General features: G+C 48.5%; 1 protein-coding gene across 1 annotated transcript in view; it reads left to right on the plus strand.

Moving 5' to 3' along the window:
- Positions 1 to 538: 538 nt before the first annotated feature.
- QSOX2 (quiescin sulfhydryl oxidase 2) overlaps positions 539 to 13,772 on the plus strand; it is a 70,145-nt gene continuing 56,911 nt past the window's right edge. The window contains exon 1 of the mRNA XM_068249101.1: positions 539 to 800. Coding sequence (XP_068105202.1) covers positions 554 to 800 — 247 coding nt within the window. The 5' untranslated portion in view covers positions 539 to 553. The remainder of the gene's footprint in view (positions 801 to 13,772) is intronic.

The raw sequence follows: 13,772 nt of genomic DNA on the forward strand, positions 1-13,772 counted from the left end.
CGGTCATTTGACGTTTTGAAGCCGCCCTTCAGGGCAGTGACACGAAGATCATCCATGCTGTGTCTGTTGGACCAAAAGTGTGTAGCAACTGGGAGTCCAGATTTGGTACCACCAGCTTGCAAACTAACAGGATGTAAACCTGAGGAAGGCTGCAAGGCCGAAAGCTTGTTTATTCTTATTCATTTGTAGTTAGCCAATAAATGGTATCATCCTGATTTAAAACTTCTTATTTATAAAGCAGCAGCATTGTGTTGAACTTTCAGTCACACAGTTGCCATGGCAGCAGCTATACTAGTCTTAGAAGTGAAGTCCGCCCTCTCCTCCGCCTCTTTCCCCGCCCACCAGAGTTTTCATTCGACGGGATCCGCCTGCTTCCCCCAGAGCCCCGCCCAGGAGTCGCCCCTCGCTTGTCTGCTCTATGGAGGAGGCCCCGCCCAGGAGTCGCCCCTGGCTGGCAGCTCTGTGGAGGAGGCCTCGCCCCTCGCTGGTCCGCTCTTCAGGCAGGCCCCGCCCCGTCCGGAGTAGTGCGGTGACGTCACGCCGCTCGTGCAGTATGGCGGCCGGGATGTGGCGGACGGTGGTGCTGCTACTGACCGCGGCTGTGTGGCGGGAGGTGTGCGGGGCGGAGAGCGCCCTATACGATGCCCGGCACCCCGGGATACACATACTGGAAAAGGGGACGGTGGCGGCGGCGCTGTATAATTCCTCCTCCGCCTGGCTGCTGGAGTTCTACTCATCCTGGTGCGGCCACTGCATCAGCTACGCCCCCACCTGGCGGAGCCTGGCCGAGGACGTGCAGGGTGAGCACCCCTCTGTCTGTCTACATCACTGGGGGGCCTGCAAGGGGGGAGGGGGACATCACTGGGGGTGGTATGTTGGGGTACAGGTGTGTGTGGCATCACTGGGGGTGGGATATGGGGTATTTGGCTTCACTGGGGGTGTTCCTACAGGGGAGCTGTGACATCACTGGGGGACCCTACAGTGGGGTGAAAAATCACTGGGGGTAGTATATGGGGCATCAGGTACAAGGAGGTGACTGGGGGTGGTATATGGGGTACAGGAGAGGTGTGACATCACTGGGGGTAGTATATGGGGCATCAGGTACAAGGAGGTGACTGGGGGTGGTATATGGGGTACAGAAGAGGTGTGACATCACTGGGGGTATATGGGGCATCAGGTACAAGGAGGTGACTGGGGGTGGTATATGGGGTACAGGAGAGGTGTGACATCACTGGGGGTATATGGGGCATCAGGTACAAGGAGGTGACTGGGGGTGGTATATGGGGTACAGGAGAGGTGTGACATCACTGGGGGTATATGGGGCATCAGGTACAAGGAGGTGACTGGGGGTGGTATATGGGGTACAGGAGAGGTGTGACATCACTGGGGGTAGTATATGGGGCATCAGGTACAAGGAGGTGACTGGGGGTGGTATATGGGGTACAGAAGAGGTGTGACATCACTGGGGGTATATGGGGCATCAGGTACAAGGAGGTGACTGGGGGTGGTATATGGGGTACAGGAGAGGTGTGACATCACTGGGGGTATATGGGGCATCAGGTACAAGGAGGTGACTGGGGGTGGTATGTGGGGTACAGGAGAGGTGTGACATCACTGGGGGTATATGGGGCATCAGGTACAAGGAGGTGACTGGGGGTGGTATATGGGGTACAGGAGAGGTGTGACATCACTGGGGGTATATGGGGCATCAGGTACAAGGAGGTGACTGGGGTGGTATATGGGGTACAGGAGAGGTGTGACATCACTGGGGGTATATGGGGCATCAGGTACAAGGAGGTGACTGGGGTGGTATATGGGGTACAGGAGAGGTGTGACATCACTGGGGGTGGTATATGAGGTGTAGAGGAGGTGTGACATCACTGGGGGTGGTATATGGGGTATGAGGAGGTGATTGGTGGTGGTATATGGGGTACAGGGGGGTAGTGACATCACTGGGGGTGGTATATGGGGTATGAGGAGGTGACTGGGGGTGGTATATGGGGTACAGGGGGGTAGTGACATTATTGGGGGTGGTATATGGGGTATGAGGAGGTGACTGGGGGTGGTATATGGGGTATGATGAGGTGACTGGTGGTGGTATATGGGGTACAGGGGGGTAGTGACATTATTGGGGTTGGTATATGGGGTATGAGGAGGTGACTGGGGGTGGTATATGGTGTACAGGGGAGGTGTGACATCACTGGGGGGTGGTATATGGGGTATGAGGAGGTGACTGGTGGTGGTATATGGGGTACAGGGGGGTAGTGACATTATTGGGGGTGGTCTATGGGACATAGGATGTGTGACATCACTGGGGGGTGGTATATGGGGTCCAGTGAGATTATTTCGGGTTGGTACATGGGGTATACACTAAAGTGATATCCCTTGGTGAGGGGGGTGGGTGCATGCCACTCAGGCCCGATCCAATTAACTTTTTCTCAAGTTTTCTCCAAGGGGACAGTTTTTCCTCTGCAGAAAAGTTAATGAAAATAAATGTGCAGCTTGCTGCAATTGGAAAAGTACCAATAAGTGAAATAATAAAATAATACTTTCAAAATTATTTGGAATATTTTCTTGCTGGCTGGAGGCTTAATATATATTTTTAAGGAGATGTGTAACTATCACCCAGGATAAAATTAGGAGATAAAGTGATTTGGATCGGTCTCTTAGACTGTCTAGCTGATATCTGTAGCTGTCACTGGAAACAGATCTCAGATATGGAAGGTTCATAAGATGCTAATATGTTGTTGAGTTGATGCAAATGTTATGCTGGTTTCATGCAAGCTTGGAATTTATGCAGCTGAATTGTTTAATCAATTTTCAAAGTGCATCAGTTTGCTTTAGCATCAACTCAGAATGATTCTTATTATACACCCTGTAATTTGCTTAGTGACTCATGACCCGGCCCGCTGAATAAGCTCTGCTCTGAGCGGAACGCGTCGGTCAGATCTGGGTACTGGTAGCCTTCAGGGCTCTTTCACATTAGACAACGTGTGCAGGAGCCGTTCTCCTGCACGCGTTGAATGGCCTGCGGCGTGTCGTCGGGAACGCAATCAGCGGCGGCAGCTATTATTCACCTGATGGGAAACGGTTCAACGCTTCCGCACCGAAACGCAGCGTTGGGTGTGAAAGGTAAAATCAAAGTCTATGGACTTTGATTTTACCTTGGTTAATGCAAGTTTTCACAGGAAAATGACTCTAATGTGAAAGAGCGCTAAGCACATTGTGTAGGGCTGCAAATGCCAGCTCTGGGATCTGTTCTGCGGTATCAGAACTTGTGTGAATGATAATTTCCTGACAGTGCAGCAGAAGCACTGCATCCTGTAACTACCTACTACTAATATTTTCAGGCAGCGTATACACCTGCGCTCTCTTTATAAGGGCCGGTTCCAATGGAAACCGCATCGCAAGGAAACTGCAACCAATTCACCTCGATGGAGTAGTTTCCATTGACGCAAATTTACCTAAATTTACCTATGTGGTGCGACGCAGGGAAAATTATGGATTGGATGCTGCAGTTTTCCGCAGCACGCATACGAGTCGAGTACATTTGAAATCGGCGCCGGTAGACTTGGGCGCAGGATATAGCCGTATATAGCTGATCCTGCTTCTGCACAAGTCCGGGCCGATTTAATTACTATTCCCCCTCCAGGCCGACATGGATAGTGGGGGAATGAAATCATTCGGCTTCCAGCGATTGCTGGAGGCCGAATTATTATGTTTTTAAGCAACTTCGGCTCCGTCTCCTGACAGAGCCGACGTTACTCACTGAGCGCTTCAATAGGAATGATTCCTATTGTAGTCTATGGAGGCGCCGGCTGCTCCCAAATCTAGGAGCGCTGAAAAGCACTGCTCCGTACAAGTCCCCATAGCCGCCAACCGGATGCCGCATCCGTTGTCCGGAAGTACCAGCGGAGGGAGACGAGGTGATGCGACGATCGCTTCGCATCCTAAACGCTAGTGGAAACGGGCCCTTAGCGATGATCAATGAGATGCAAATTATTTCTCCATGCATTCAAATTTCATGTAAATGTTTTGAATCTTCGAACTTGAGCCAGTAAAAATTGACAGGAAGCTATTGTGATTGGTTCCATTTCTAGTTGCATATCATTTACATAAAATTTGAATGCAAGGAGAAATTATTTGCATTCCATTGATCATCCGTGCTATTCATAGTATCCAAAATCTGTTGGCCTTCATTCTATATAAAGGTGGTTAAAAGGGTGTGTATTATATGTAATAAAAAAAACATCCCCTGGTGGGTACTTACCTCAGGAGGAGGAAACCTCTGGACTCTGAGGCTCTTCCTGTCCCTCGGTGTCAGCGCTGGCAGCCCACGAACACTGGCAAGGTGAATATTTACCTACCAGGTCCCAGCGCAGGTGTGGTGCTGGCTTTCTGATCAGGCTCATGCGGAATAGCCAATCCTGATTGGGGAGTGACTCTGCCATGCGCAGTAGAGCAAACCCCATCAGGCTCGGGTATTTCCGTCGGATCCCGGTGGAAAGCCGGTACTGCGCTGGAGCCAGGGAAGGTAAATATTGCTGGCAGTACTGTGCTGTGCGGCACAGCCAATATCCGTCTCGGTTGTGGTTTCGGGAACCGAAGGAACGGAGGAGGATGGGGAAGGCTCATTAGGATCTTGAGGCCTCTCCCTCCTAAGGTAAGTTATGGGGGGGGGGGGGGAGTTATATAGGCTTGGAACACACCATGCAATTTTCACTTCCGATTAAAAAATAATCGGATTGGGCAAAAATATGTACAGCCTACTGACTGCAAATGCGTGTAGCTGGCTTTCTTCTATATCCGATCGATCGTCACATCTGAGTATTGATCTGATCACTCGCTCTCGTAGGATCTGGAGTGAACGTCACTGAGGTCTGTCGTGCGCTGGTGTCGCTGTAGCACCGTTATGATAAATACACCTTTTCTCCAAAACCTCAGGGCCAGTTTGGGGTGATAGCTCTGCGTTGTGTCTCTCTCCAGCCGGTGACCAGTCTTCACGTGTCTCTCTGCACACAGAGATGGGACGTGTGTAATCACAGATAAACCTGAAAAACAAGGGAAGCGTGTGCTCAGTTGCACCTGTCGCCCTCTCTCAGGTGTACGCCTCATGGTGGAGGTACAGCAGGTGGCATTGCTTCACTAATGACTCATCTCACCCGCCTATCGGATAGGGCAGCATTGCCAAGGATAGACGAATAAGGATCTCTGCCAATCTCTACAGATAGTGGCGCTTATTGGCTGACACAGCTTAAAGGGAACCCGAGATGAGGGATATGGACCATGGTTACTTCCTTTTAAGCAATGCTAGTTGCCTGGCTTTCCTGCTGATCCTCTGCCTCTAATACTTTAAGCGTAGCCCCTGAACAAGCATGCAGCAGATCAGGTGCTCTGACTGAAGTGTGACTGGATTAGCTGCCTGCTTGTTTCATGTTTGTGATTTAGACATTACTGCAACCAAATAGACCAGCAGGGCTGCCAGGCAACTGGTATTGTTTAATAGGAAATAAATATGGCTCCATATTCCTCTCACTTCAGTTGTCCTTTAAGAACACACGCACAATTGCTGCTGTTTGTAGGGGTCGGGACTTAATCTCTTGGGTGACAGTTCGTGGCCAAGTTCTGTACAGGTTTCTGGGCTAGCAATGTGTTTTGTTGCTATGGAGTGCAGGGGTGTGTGGAGGATAAACGGCAAATCTGTGCATGATAGAATGGTACAACACAGAAGGGGGTAAAGATAGCTGCAGTGTGTGCTGATCTCTGCTACCCCCAGTATGTACAGTATAAGCTGTTACTCTGTGCCTGTACTGATAGTAAACTAGCTGCAGTGTGTGCTGATCTCTGCTGCCTCCAGTATGTACAGTATAAATAAGCTGTTACTCTGTGCCTGTACTGATAGTAAACCAGCTGCAGCGTGTGCTGATCTCTGCTGCCTCCAGTATGTACAGTATAAGCGGTTACTCTGTGCCTGTACTGATAGTAAACTAGCTGCAGTGTGTGCTGATCTCTGCTGCCTCCAGTATGTACAGTATAAGCTGTTACTCTGTGCCTGTACTGATAGTAAACTAGCTGCAGGGTGTGCTGAACTCTGCTACCCCCAGTATGTACAGTATAAGCGGTTATTCTGTGCCTGTACTGATAGTAAACTAGCTGCAGTGTGTGCTGATCTCAGCTACCTCCAGTATGTACAGTATAAGCTGTTACTCTGTGCCTGTACTGATAGTAAGCTAGCTGCAGTGTGTGCTGAACTCTGCTGCCTCCAGTATGTACAGTATAAGCTGTTACTCTGTGCTTGCACTGATAGTAAACTAGCTGCAGTGTGTGCTGATCTCTGCTGCCTCCAGTATGTACAGTATAAGCTGTCACACTGTGCCTGTACTGATAGTAAACTAGCTGCAGTGTGTGCTGATCTCTGCTACCCCCAGTATGTACAGTATAAGCTGTTACTCTGTGCCTGTACTGATAGTAAACTAGCTGCAGTATGTGCTGATCTCTGCTGCCTCCAGTATGTACAGTATAAGCTGTTACTCTTTGCCTGTACTGATAGTAAACTAGCTGCAGTGTGTGCTGATCTCTGCTGCCTCCAGTATGTACAGTATAAGCTGTTACTCTGTGCCTGTACTGATTGTAAACTAGCTGCAGCATATGCTGATCTCTGCTGCCTCCAGTATGTACAGTATAAGCTGTTACTCTGTGCCTGTACTGATAGTATACTAGCTGCACCGTGTGCTTATCTCAATTACCTCCAGTATGGCCAGTATAAGATGCTAATCTGTACTAATAGTAAACTAGCTGCAGCATGTGCTGATCTCTGCTGCCTCCAGTATGTACAGTATATACTGATAGTAAACTAGCTGTAGTGTGTGCTGATCTCTGATACCTCCAGTATGTACAGTATAAGCTGTTACTCTGTGCCTGTACTGATAGTAAACTAGCTGCAGCGAGTGCTGATCTCTGCTGCCTCCAGTATAGGATGTATTTCTCTGTTTTCCTTCTGTCCTGTGCAAGAGTTCAGGTCCCCTTTAAGTTTTTGACAAAGAATACACTCTTGAGTCGTCCTTTTGGCCATTCTGTTCCTCCCAGTGCTGTATGCTAGTGGCGATTGGCCGGTAGGTCGGGGTTGCTTTCTGCTCAGGACCTCTAGGAGAGCTGTGTATGCGTGGAAGGCAGATGGTGATTGGCCGGTAGGTCAGCAGTGTTCTCCCCAGAATTTTTTTCCAGCCGGGTGGCATGAAATAGTAGCCGGGTGGGGCAAGATGAGAATGCTGGGCTGGTGCTTCTGTGAGCAACTCTGCTAACAGCATAGGAGGAGGTGAGCCGATGACAGCCGGGTACTCACCAAAACTAGCCGGGTGGAGCACCCGGCTAAAAGAGCCTGGGGAGAACACTGGTCAGGGTCGTCCTGTTTGGTGGTTGCTGTCTGGTGATGCACTCTGGGAGAGCTGTGTATGCGGGGAAGGCAGGTGGTGATTGGCCGGTAGGTCAGGGCCGTCCTGTTTGGTGGTTGCTGTCTGGTCATGTACTCTAGGTAAGCTGTGTATGCGGGGAAGGCAGGTGGTGATTGGCCGGTAGGTCGGGGTTGTCCTGTTTGGTTGCAGGGCTGTTGCTGTCTCGTGCACGCCAGGTAAGCTGTGTATGCGGGGAAGGCAGGTGGTGATTGGCCGGTAGGTCGGGGTTGTCCTGTTTGGTTGCAGGGCTGTTGCTGTCTCGTGCACGCCAGGAAAGCTGTTTATGCGGGGAAGGCAGATGGTGATTGGCCGGTAGGTCGGGGTTGTCCTGTTTGGTTGCAGGGCTGTTGCTGTCTCGTGCACGCCTGGTAAGCTGTGTATGCGGGGAAGGCAGGTGGTGATTGGCCGGTAGGTCGGGGTTGTCCTGTTTGGTTGCAGGGCTGTTGCTGTCTCGTGCACGCCAGGTAAGCTGTGTATGCGGGGAAGGCAGGTGGTGATTGGCCGGTAGGTCGGGGTTGTCCTGTTTGGTTGCAGGGCTGTTGCTGTCTCGTGCACGCTAGGTAAGCTGTGTATGCGGGGAAGGCAGGTGGTGATTGGCCGGTAGGTCGGGGTCGTCCTGTTTGGTTGCAGGGCTGTTGCTGTCTCGTGCACGCCAGGTAAGCTGTGTATGCGGGGAAGGCAGGTGGTGATTGGCCGGTAGGTCGGGGTTGTCCTGTTTGGTTGCAGGGCTGTTGCTGTCTCGTGCACGCCAGGTAAGCTGTGTATGCGGGGAAGGCAGGTGGTGATTGGCCGGTAGGTCGGGGTTGTCCTGTGTGGTTGCAGGGCTGTTGCTGTCTCGTGCACTCTAGGTAAGCTGTGTATGCCTCAGTGTTTCCTGAATGTAGACTGGGGCAGGTTTGGGTTATTAGTGTTGGAATTGAAGTGGAAGTGAGAGGATCAGCTGCTCATTCTCCGGCCGCGAGCGTCTATCGCCTCCTTGTCAGCCACCTGCGGCCGCGGCTTACGTCTCTCACATTAAGTAAACATGGCTGTTTGGCTGCTGGAAGGTTCTGCTTTGAGTAACCTGTAATTAAGCACAACTGTCATTAAAGACTTAGTACATTCAGCTGATGTGCTGGAGCTACAGCGAGACTGAGCGCCAGATCGCTGTCAGATCTCACTGCGCGTGGCCGAGGCAGATATGGAGATGAATGCAGACCTGTCATTACAGTACGCCTGAAGGGAGGTATGTGGAGGCTGCCATATTTATTTACAATTAAACAATGCAGATAGCCTGGCTGTCCTGCGGATCCTCTGCCTCTAATACTTTTTGCCATTGCCCCTGAACAAGCATGCAGCAGATCAGGCGCTCTGACTGAAGTCTGACTGGATTAGCTGCATTTATCACTGGTGGTGACATCTTAACCACTTAATGACAATGTAACGTATTAAAACGTCATGTTTGAGCCTGTTAACGGCAACATGATGTTTTAATACGTTGCTCGTTCCCGCTACCGCTCCGCACGAGTGTGCAGCTCCCGCCGCCGTTTCCGTCAGGATTCCGTGTTCAGTGATTGGGGAAGAGTACCAAGCGGTCCTCTACCCAATCGCAATGCCTGATATAAATGGACGTGACCGCAAACAGTGGCCACGTCCATTCATAAAACAGGAAGCCGTCACAATGTAGTTAAAGTGAACCTTAAGTGTAAAAAATAAATTGAGTTTTACTCACCTGGGGCTTACCTCAACCCCCTGCAGCTGTTCGGTGCCCACGACGAGTCGCTCTGATGCTCCGGGTCCCGCTGGCGGCCACTTCCGGTTTCGTCGTCAGGCTGGGAAGGCGGCCGTTTCTACGCGTTCCCAGCCAAAATAGCACCCCTGTGCGGCCATATGGCCGCATAGGGGTGCTATTTTGGCTGGTAGCGCGTAGTATCAGCCGCATTCCCCAGCCAGACGGGTCCTGACGGCGAAACCGGAAGTGGCCGCCAGCGGAACCCGGAGCATCAGAGCGACTCGTCATGGGCACCGATCAGCTGCAGGGGGCTGAGGTAAGCCCCATGTGAGTAAAACTCAATTTATTTTTTACACTTAAGGTTCACTTTAAATGTGTTAAAAAAATAAAAAAAATAAAAAGTTGGTATAACACTTCCTATAATGGGAGAGTGTTCACGAGCGCCATCTTTTGGCCAAATAGTAAAGTTACACATACGGATACATACACAATATTAATAAAATTTATACTTCCAAAAAATGTATACTAGTTTAATAAAACTTGCACTTCCAAAGCCTCCCCTCCCCCAAAAAAAAAAAATTCATAAATGGTTGCCTTAGGGACTCAGCTTCTTTTAATCTATATTTTATGAGGGGAAATTACTTTTACTTTACTACATAGGGGCTTGTAATTATAGACTGGACAAAAAAAAGCAAAACAGAAAAATAACACCTATTTCAAAATATACAGGATCTTCTCAAAAAATTAGCATATTGTGATAAAGTTCATTATTTTCTGCAATGTACTGATAAACTGTAGACTTTTATATATTTTAGATTCATTACACACAACTGAAGTAGTTTAAAGCCTTTTATTGTTTTAATATTGATGATTTTGGCATACAACTCATAAAAACCCAAAATTCCTATCTCAAAAAATTTGCATATTACGTAAAGGTTCTCTAAACGAGATATTAACCTAATCATCTGAATCAACTAATTAACTCTAAACACCTGCAAAAGATTCCTGAGGCTTTTAAAACTCTCAGCCTGGTTTATTACTCAAAACCGCAATCATGGGTAAGACTGCCGACCTGACTGCTGTCCAGAAGGCCATCATTGACACTCTCAAGCAAGAGGGTAAGACACAGAAAGAAATTTCTGCATCAATAGGCTGTTCCCAGAGTGCTGTATCAAGGCACCTCAGTGGGAAGTCTGTGGGAAGGAAAAAGTGTGGCAGAAAACGCTGCACAACGAGAAGAGGTGACCGGACCCTGAGGAAGATTGTGGAGAAGGACCATTTCCAGGCCTTGGGGGACCTGCGGAAGCAGTGGACTGAGTCTGGAGTAGAAACATCCAGAGCTACCGTGTACAGGTGTGTGCAGGAAATGGGCTACAGGTGCCACATTCCCCAGGTCAAGCCACTTTTGAACCAGAAACAGCGGCAGAAGCGCCTGACCTTGGCTACAGAGAAGCAGCACTGGACTGTTGCTCAGTGGTCCAAAGTACTTTTTTTGGATGAAAGCAGCATTTGCACGTCATTCGGAAATCAAGGTGCCAGAGTCTGGAGGAAGACTGGGGAGAGGGAAATGCCAAAATGTCTGAAGTCCAGTGTCAAGTACAGGTCAGGCGCTTCTGCCGCTGTTTCTGGTTCAAAAGTGGCTTTATCTGGGGAATGCGGCACCTGTAGCCCATTTCCTGTACATGCCTGTACACAGTGGCTCTGGATGTTTCTACTCCAGACTCAGTCCATTGCTTCCACAAGTCCCCCAAGGTCTGGAATCGGTCCTTCTCCACAATCTTCCTCAGGGTCCGGTCACCTCTTCTCGTTGTGCAGCGTTTTCTGCCACACTTTTTCCTTCCCACAGACTTCCCACTGAGGTGCCTTGATACAGCACCCTGGGAACAGCCTATTCGTTCAGAAATTTCTTCCTGTGTCTTACCCTCTTGCTTGAGGGTGTCAATGATGGCCTTCTGGACAGCAGTCAGGTCGGCAGTCTTACCCATGATTGCGGTTTTGAGTAATGAACCAGGCTGGGAATTTTTAAAAGCCTCAGGAATCTTTTGCAGGTGTTTAGAGTTAATTAGTTGATTCAGATGATTAGGTTAATAGCTCGTTTAGAGAACCTTTTCATGATATGCTAATTTTTTGAGATAGGAATTTTGGGTTTTCATGAGCTGTATGCTAAAATCATCAATATTAAAACAATAAAAGGCTTTGAACTACTTCAGTTGTGTGTAATGAATCTACTAAAATCTATGAAAGTGTTGGTTTTATCCACAGGAGAACGTTTAATTTGAAAACTATAATGGCCGAAAACTGAGAAATAATGAATTTTTATCATTATTTTTGAATTTTTCCCATTAAAACGCATTTAGAAAAAAAAAAATTCTTAGCAAAATGTACTACTCACAGAAAGCCTAATTGGTGGCAAAAAAACGAGGTATAGATCATTTCGTTGTGATAAGTGGTAATAAAGTTATTAGGGAATAAGTGGGAGGAGCACTGACAGGTGAAAATTGCTCTGGTCCGTTAGGGTAAAAACCCTTGGGGGTGAACTGGTTAAAGAGGCCCATACATGACGAGGTACGGGCAGATCGACCAAGAGACAGATTACTCTCTGATTGAATCTGAGTGAAGAGAGATCTGTTGCCTGTCCATACACCACAGGCTGATTTCTGATGGCTTTCAGCATGAAATCTCTCCCGAATCGGCCTTTTGGCACCGCCTCAGCTCTGTCAACCCCCCCCCCCCGCCCCCAAGTGTAAAATGTGCCCCATGCGTGAATACTTTGCCTATCGGTGTCTGCCGTTGGCTCCATCCACACACTTGCCATTGCCGGCAACCACGTGGGGCGCGTGTATGTGGATGGAGCCTGCGGCGGACACTTACAGGTGAACTACTCATGCATGGGCTAATATAGATAGCTAGTATACTTGCTCCCAGTATAGATAGCTAGTATAGTTGCCACCAGTATAGGTGCCTCCCAGTATAGATAGCTAGTACAGGGTGTGCAGAATTATTAGGCAAGTTGTATTTTTGAGGGATAATTTTATTATTGAACAACAACCATGTTCTCAATGAACCCAAAAAACTCAATATCAAAGCTGAATATTTTTGAAAGTAGTTTTTAGTTTGTTTTTAGTTTTAGCTATTTTAGGGGGGTATCTGTGTGTGCAGGTGACTATTACTGTGCATAATTATTAGGCAACTTAACAAAAAACAAATATATACCCATTTCAATTTATTTTTACCAGTGAAACCAAAATAACATCTCAACATTCACAAATATACATTTCTGACATTCAAAAACAAAACAAAAACAAATCAGTGACCAATATAGCCACCTTTACTTGCAAGGACACTCGAAAGCCTGCCATCCATGGATTCTGTCAGTGTTTTGATCTGTTCACCATCAACATTGCGTGCAGCAGCAACCACAGCCTCCCAGACACTGTTCAGAGAGGTGTACTGTTTTCCCTCCTTGTAAATCTCACATTTTATGATGAACCACAGGTTATCAATGGGGTTCAGATCAGGTGAACAAGGAGGCCATGCCATTAGTTTTTCTTCTTTTATACCCTTTCTTGCCAGCCACGCTGTGGAGTACTTGGACGCGTGTGATGGAGCATTGTCCTGCATGAAAATCATGTTTTTCTTGAAGGATGCAGTGTTCTCCACAGAATTTTTTTCCAGCCGGGTGGCATGAAATAGTAGCCAGGTGGGGCGAGATGAAAATGAAGGGCAACTCTGCTTACAGCATAGGAGGAGGTGAGGAGCTGAGCCGATGACAGCCGGGTGGTCACCAAATCTAGCCGGGTGGAGCACCCGGCTAAAAGATCCTGGGGAGAACACTGGGATGCAGACTTCTTCCTGTACCACTGCTTGAAGAAGGTGTCTTCCAGAGACTGGCAGTAGGGCTGGGAGTTGAGCTTGACTTCATCCTCAACCCGAAAAGGCCCCACAAGCTCATCTTTGATTATACCAGCCCAAACCAGTACTCCACCTCGCTGGCATCTGAGTCGGACTGGACCTCTCTGCCCTTTACCAATCCAGCCACGAGCCCATCCATCTGGCCCATCAAGACTCACTCTCATTTCACCAGTCTATAAAACCTTAGAAAAATCAGTCTTGAGATATTTCTTGGCCCAGTCTTGACGTTTCAGCTTGTGTGTCTTGTTCAGTGGTGGTCGTCTTTCAGCCTTTCTTACCTTGGCCATGTCTCTGAGTATTGCACACCTTGTGCTTTTGGGCACTCCAGTGATGTTGCAGCTCTGAAATATGGCCAAACTGGTGGCAAGTGGCATCTTGGCAGCTGCACGCTTGACTTTTCTCAGTTCATGGCCAGTTATTTTGCGCCTTGATTTTTCCACACGCTTCTTGCGACCCTGTTGACTATTTTGAATGAAACGCTTAATTGTTCGATGATCACGCTTCAGAAGCGCTGCCATTTTAAGAGTGCTGCATCCCTCTGCAAGATATCTCACTATTTTTGACTTTTCTGAGCCTGTCAAGTCTTTCTTTTGACCCATTTTGCCAAAGGAAAGGAAGTTGCCTAATAATTATGCACACCTGATATAGGGTGTTGATGTCATTAGACCACACCCCTTCTCATTACAGAGATGCACATC

This window comes from Hyperolius riggenbachi, chromosome 8 (genome assembly GCF_040937935.1).
Source record: "Hyperolius riggenbachi isolate aHypRig1 chromosome 8, aHypRig1.pri, whole genome shotgun sequence".
NCBI classification, from domain to species: domain Eukaryota; kingdom Metazoa; phylum Chordata; class Amphibia; order Anura; family Hyperoliidae; genus Hyperolius; species Hyperolius riggenbachi.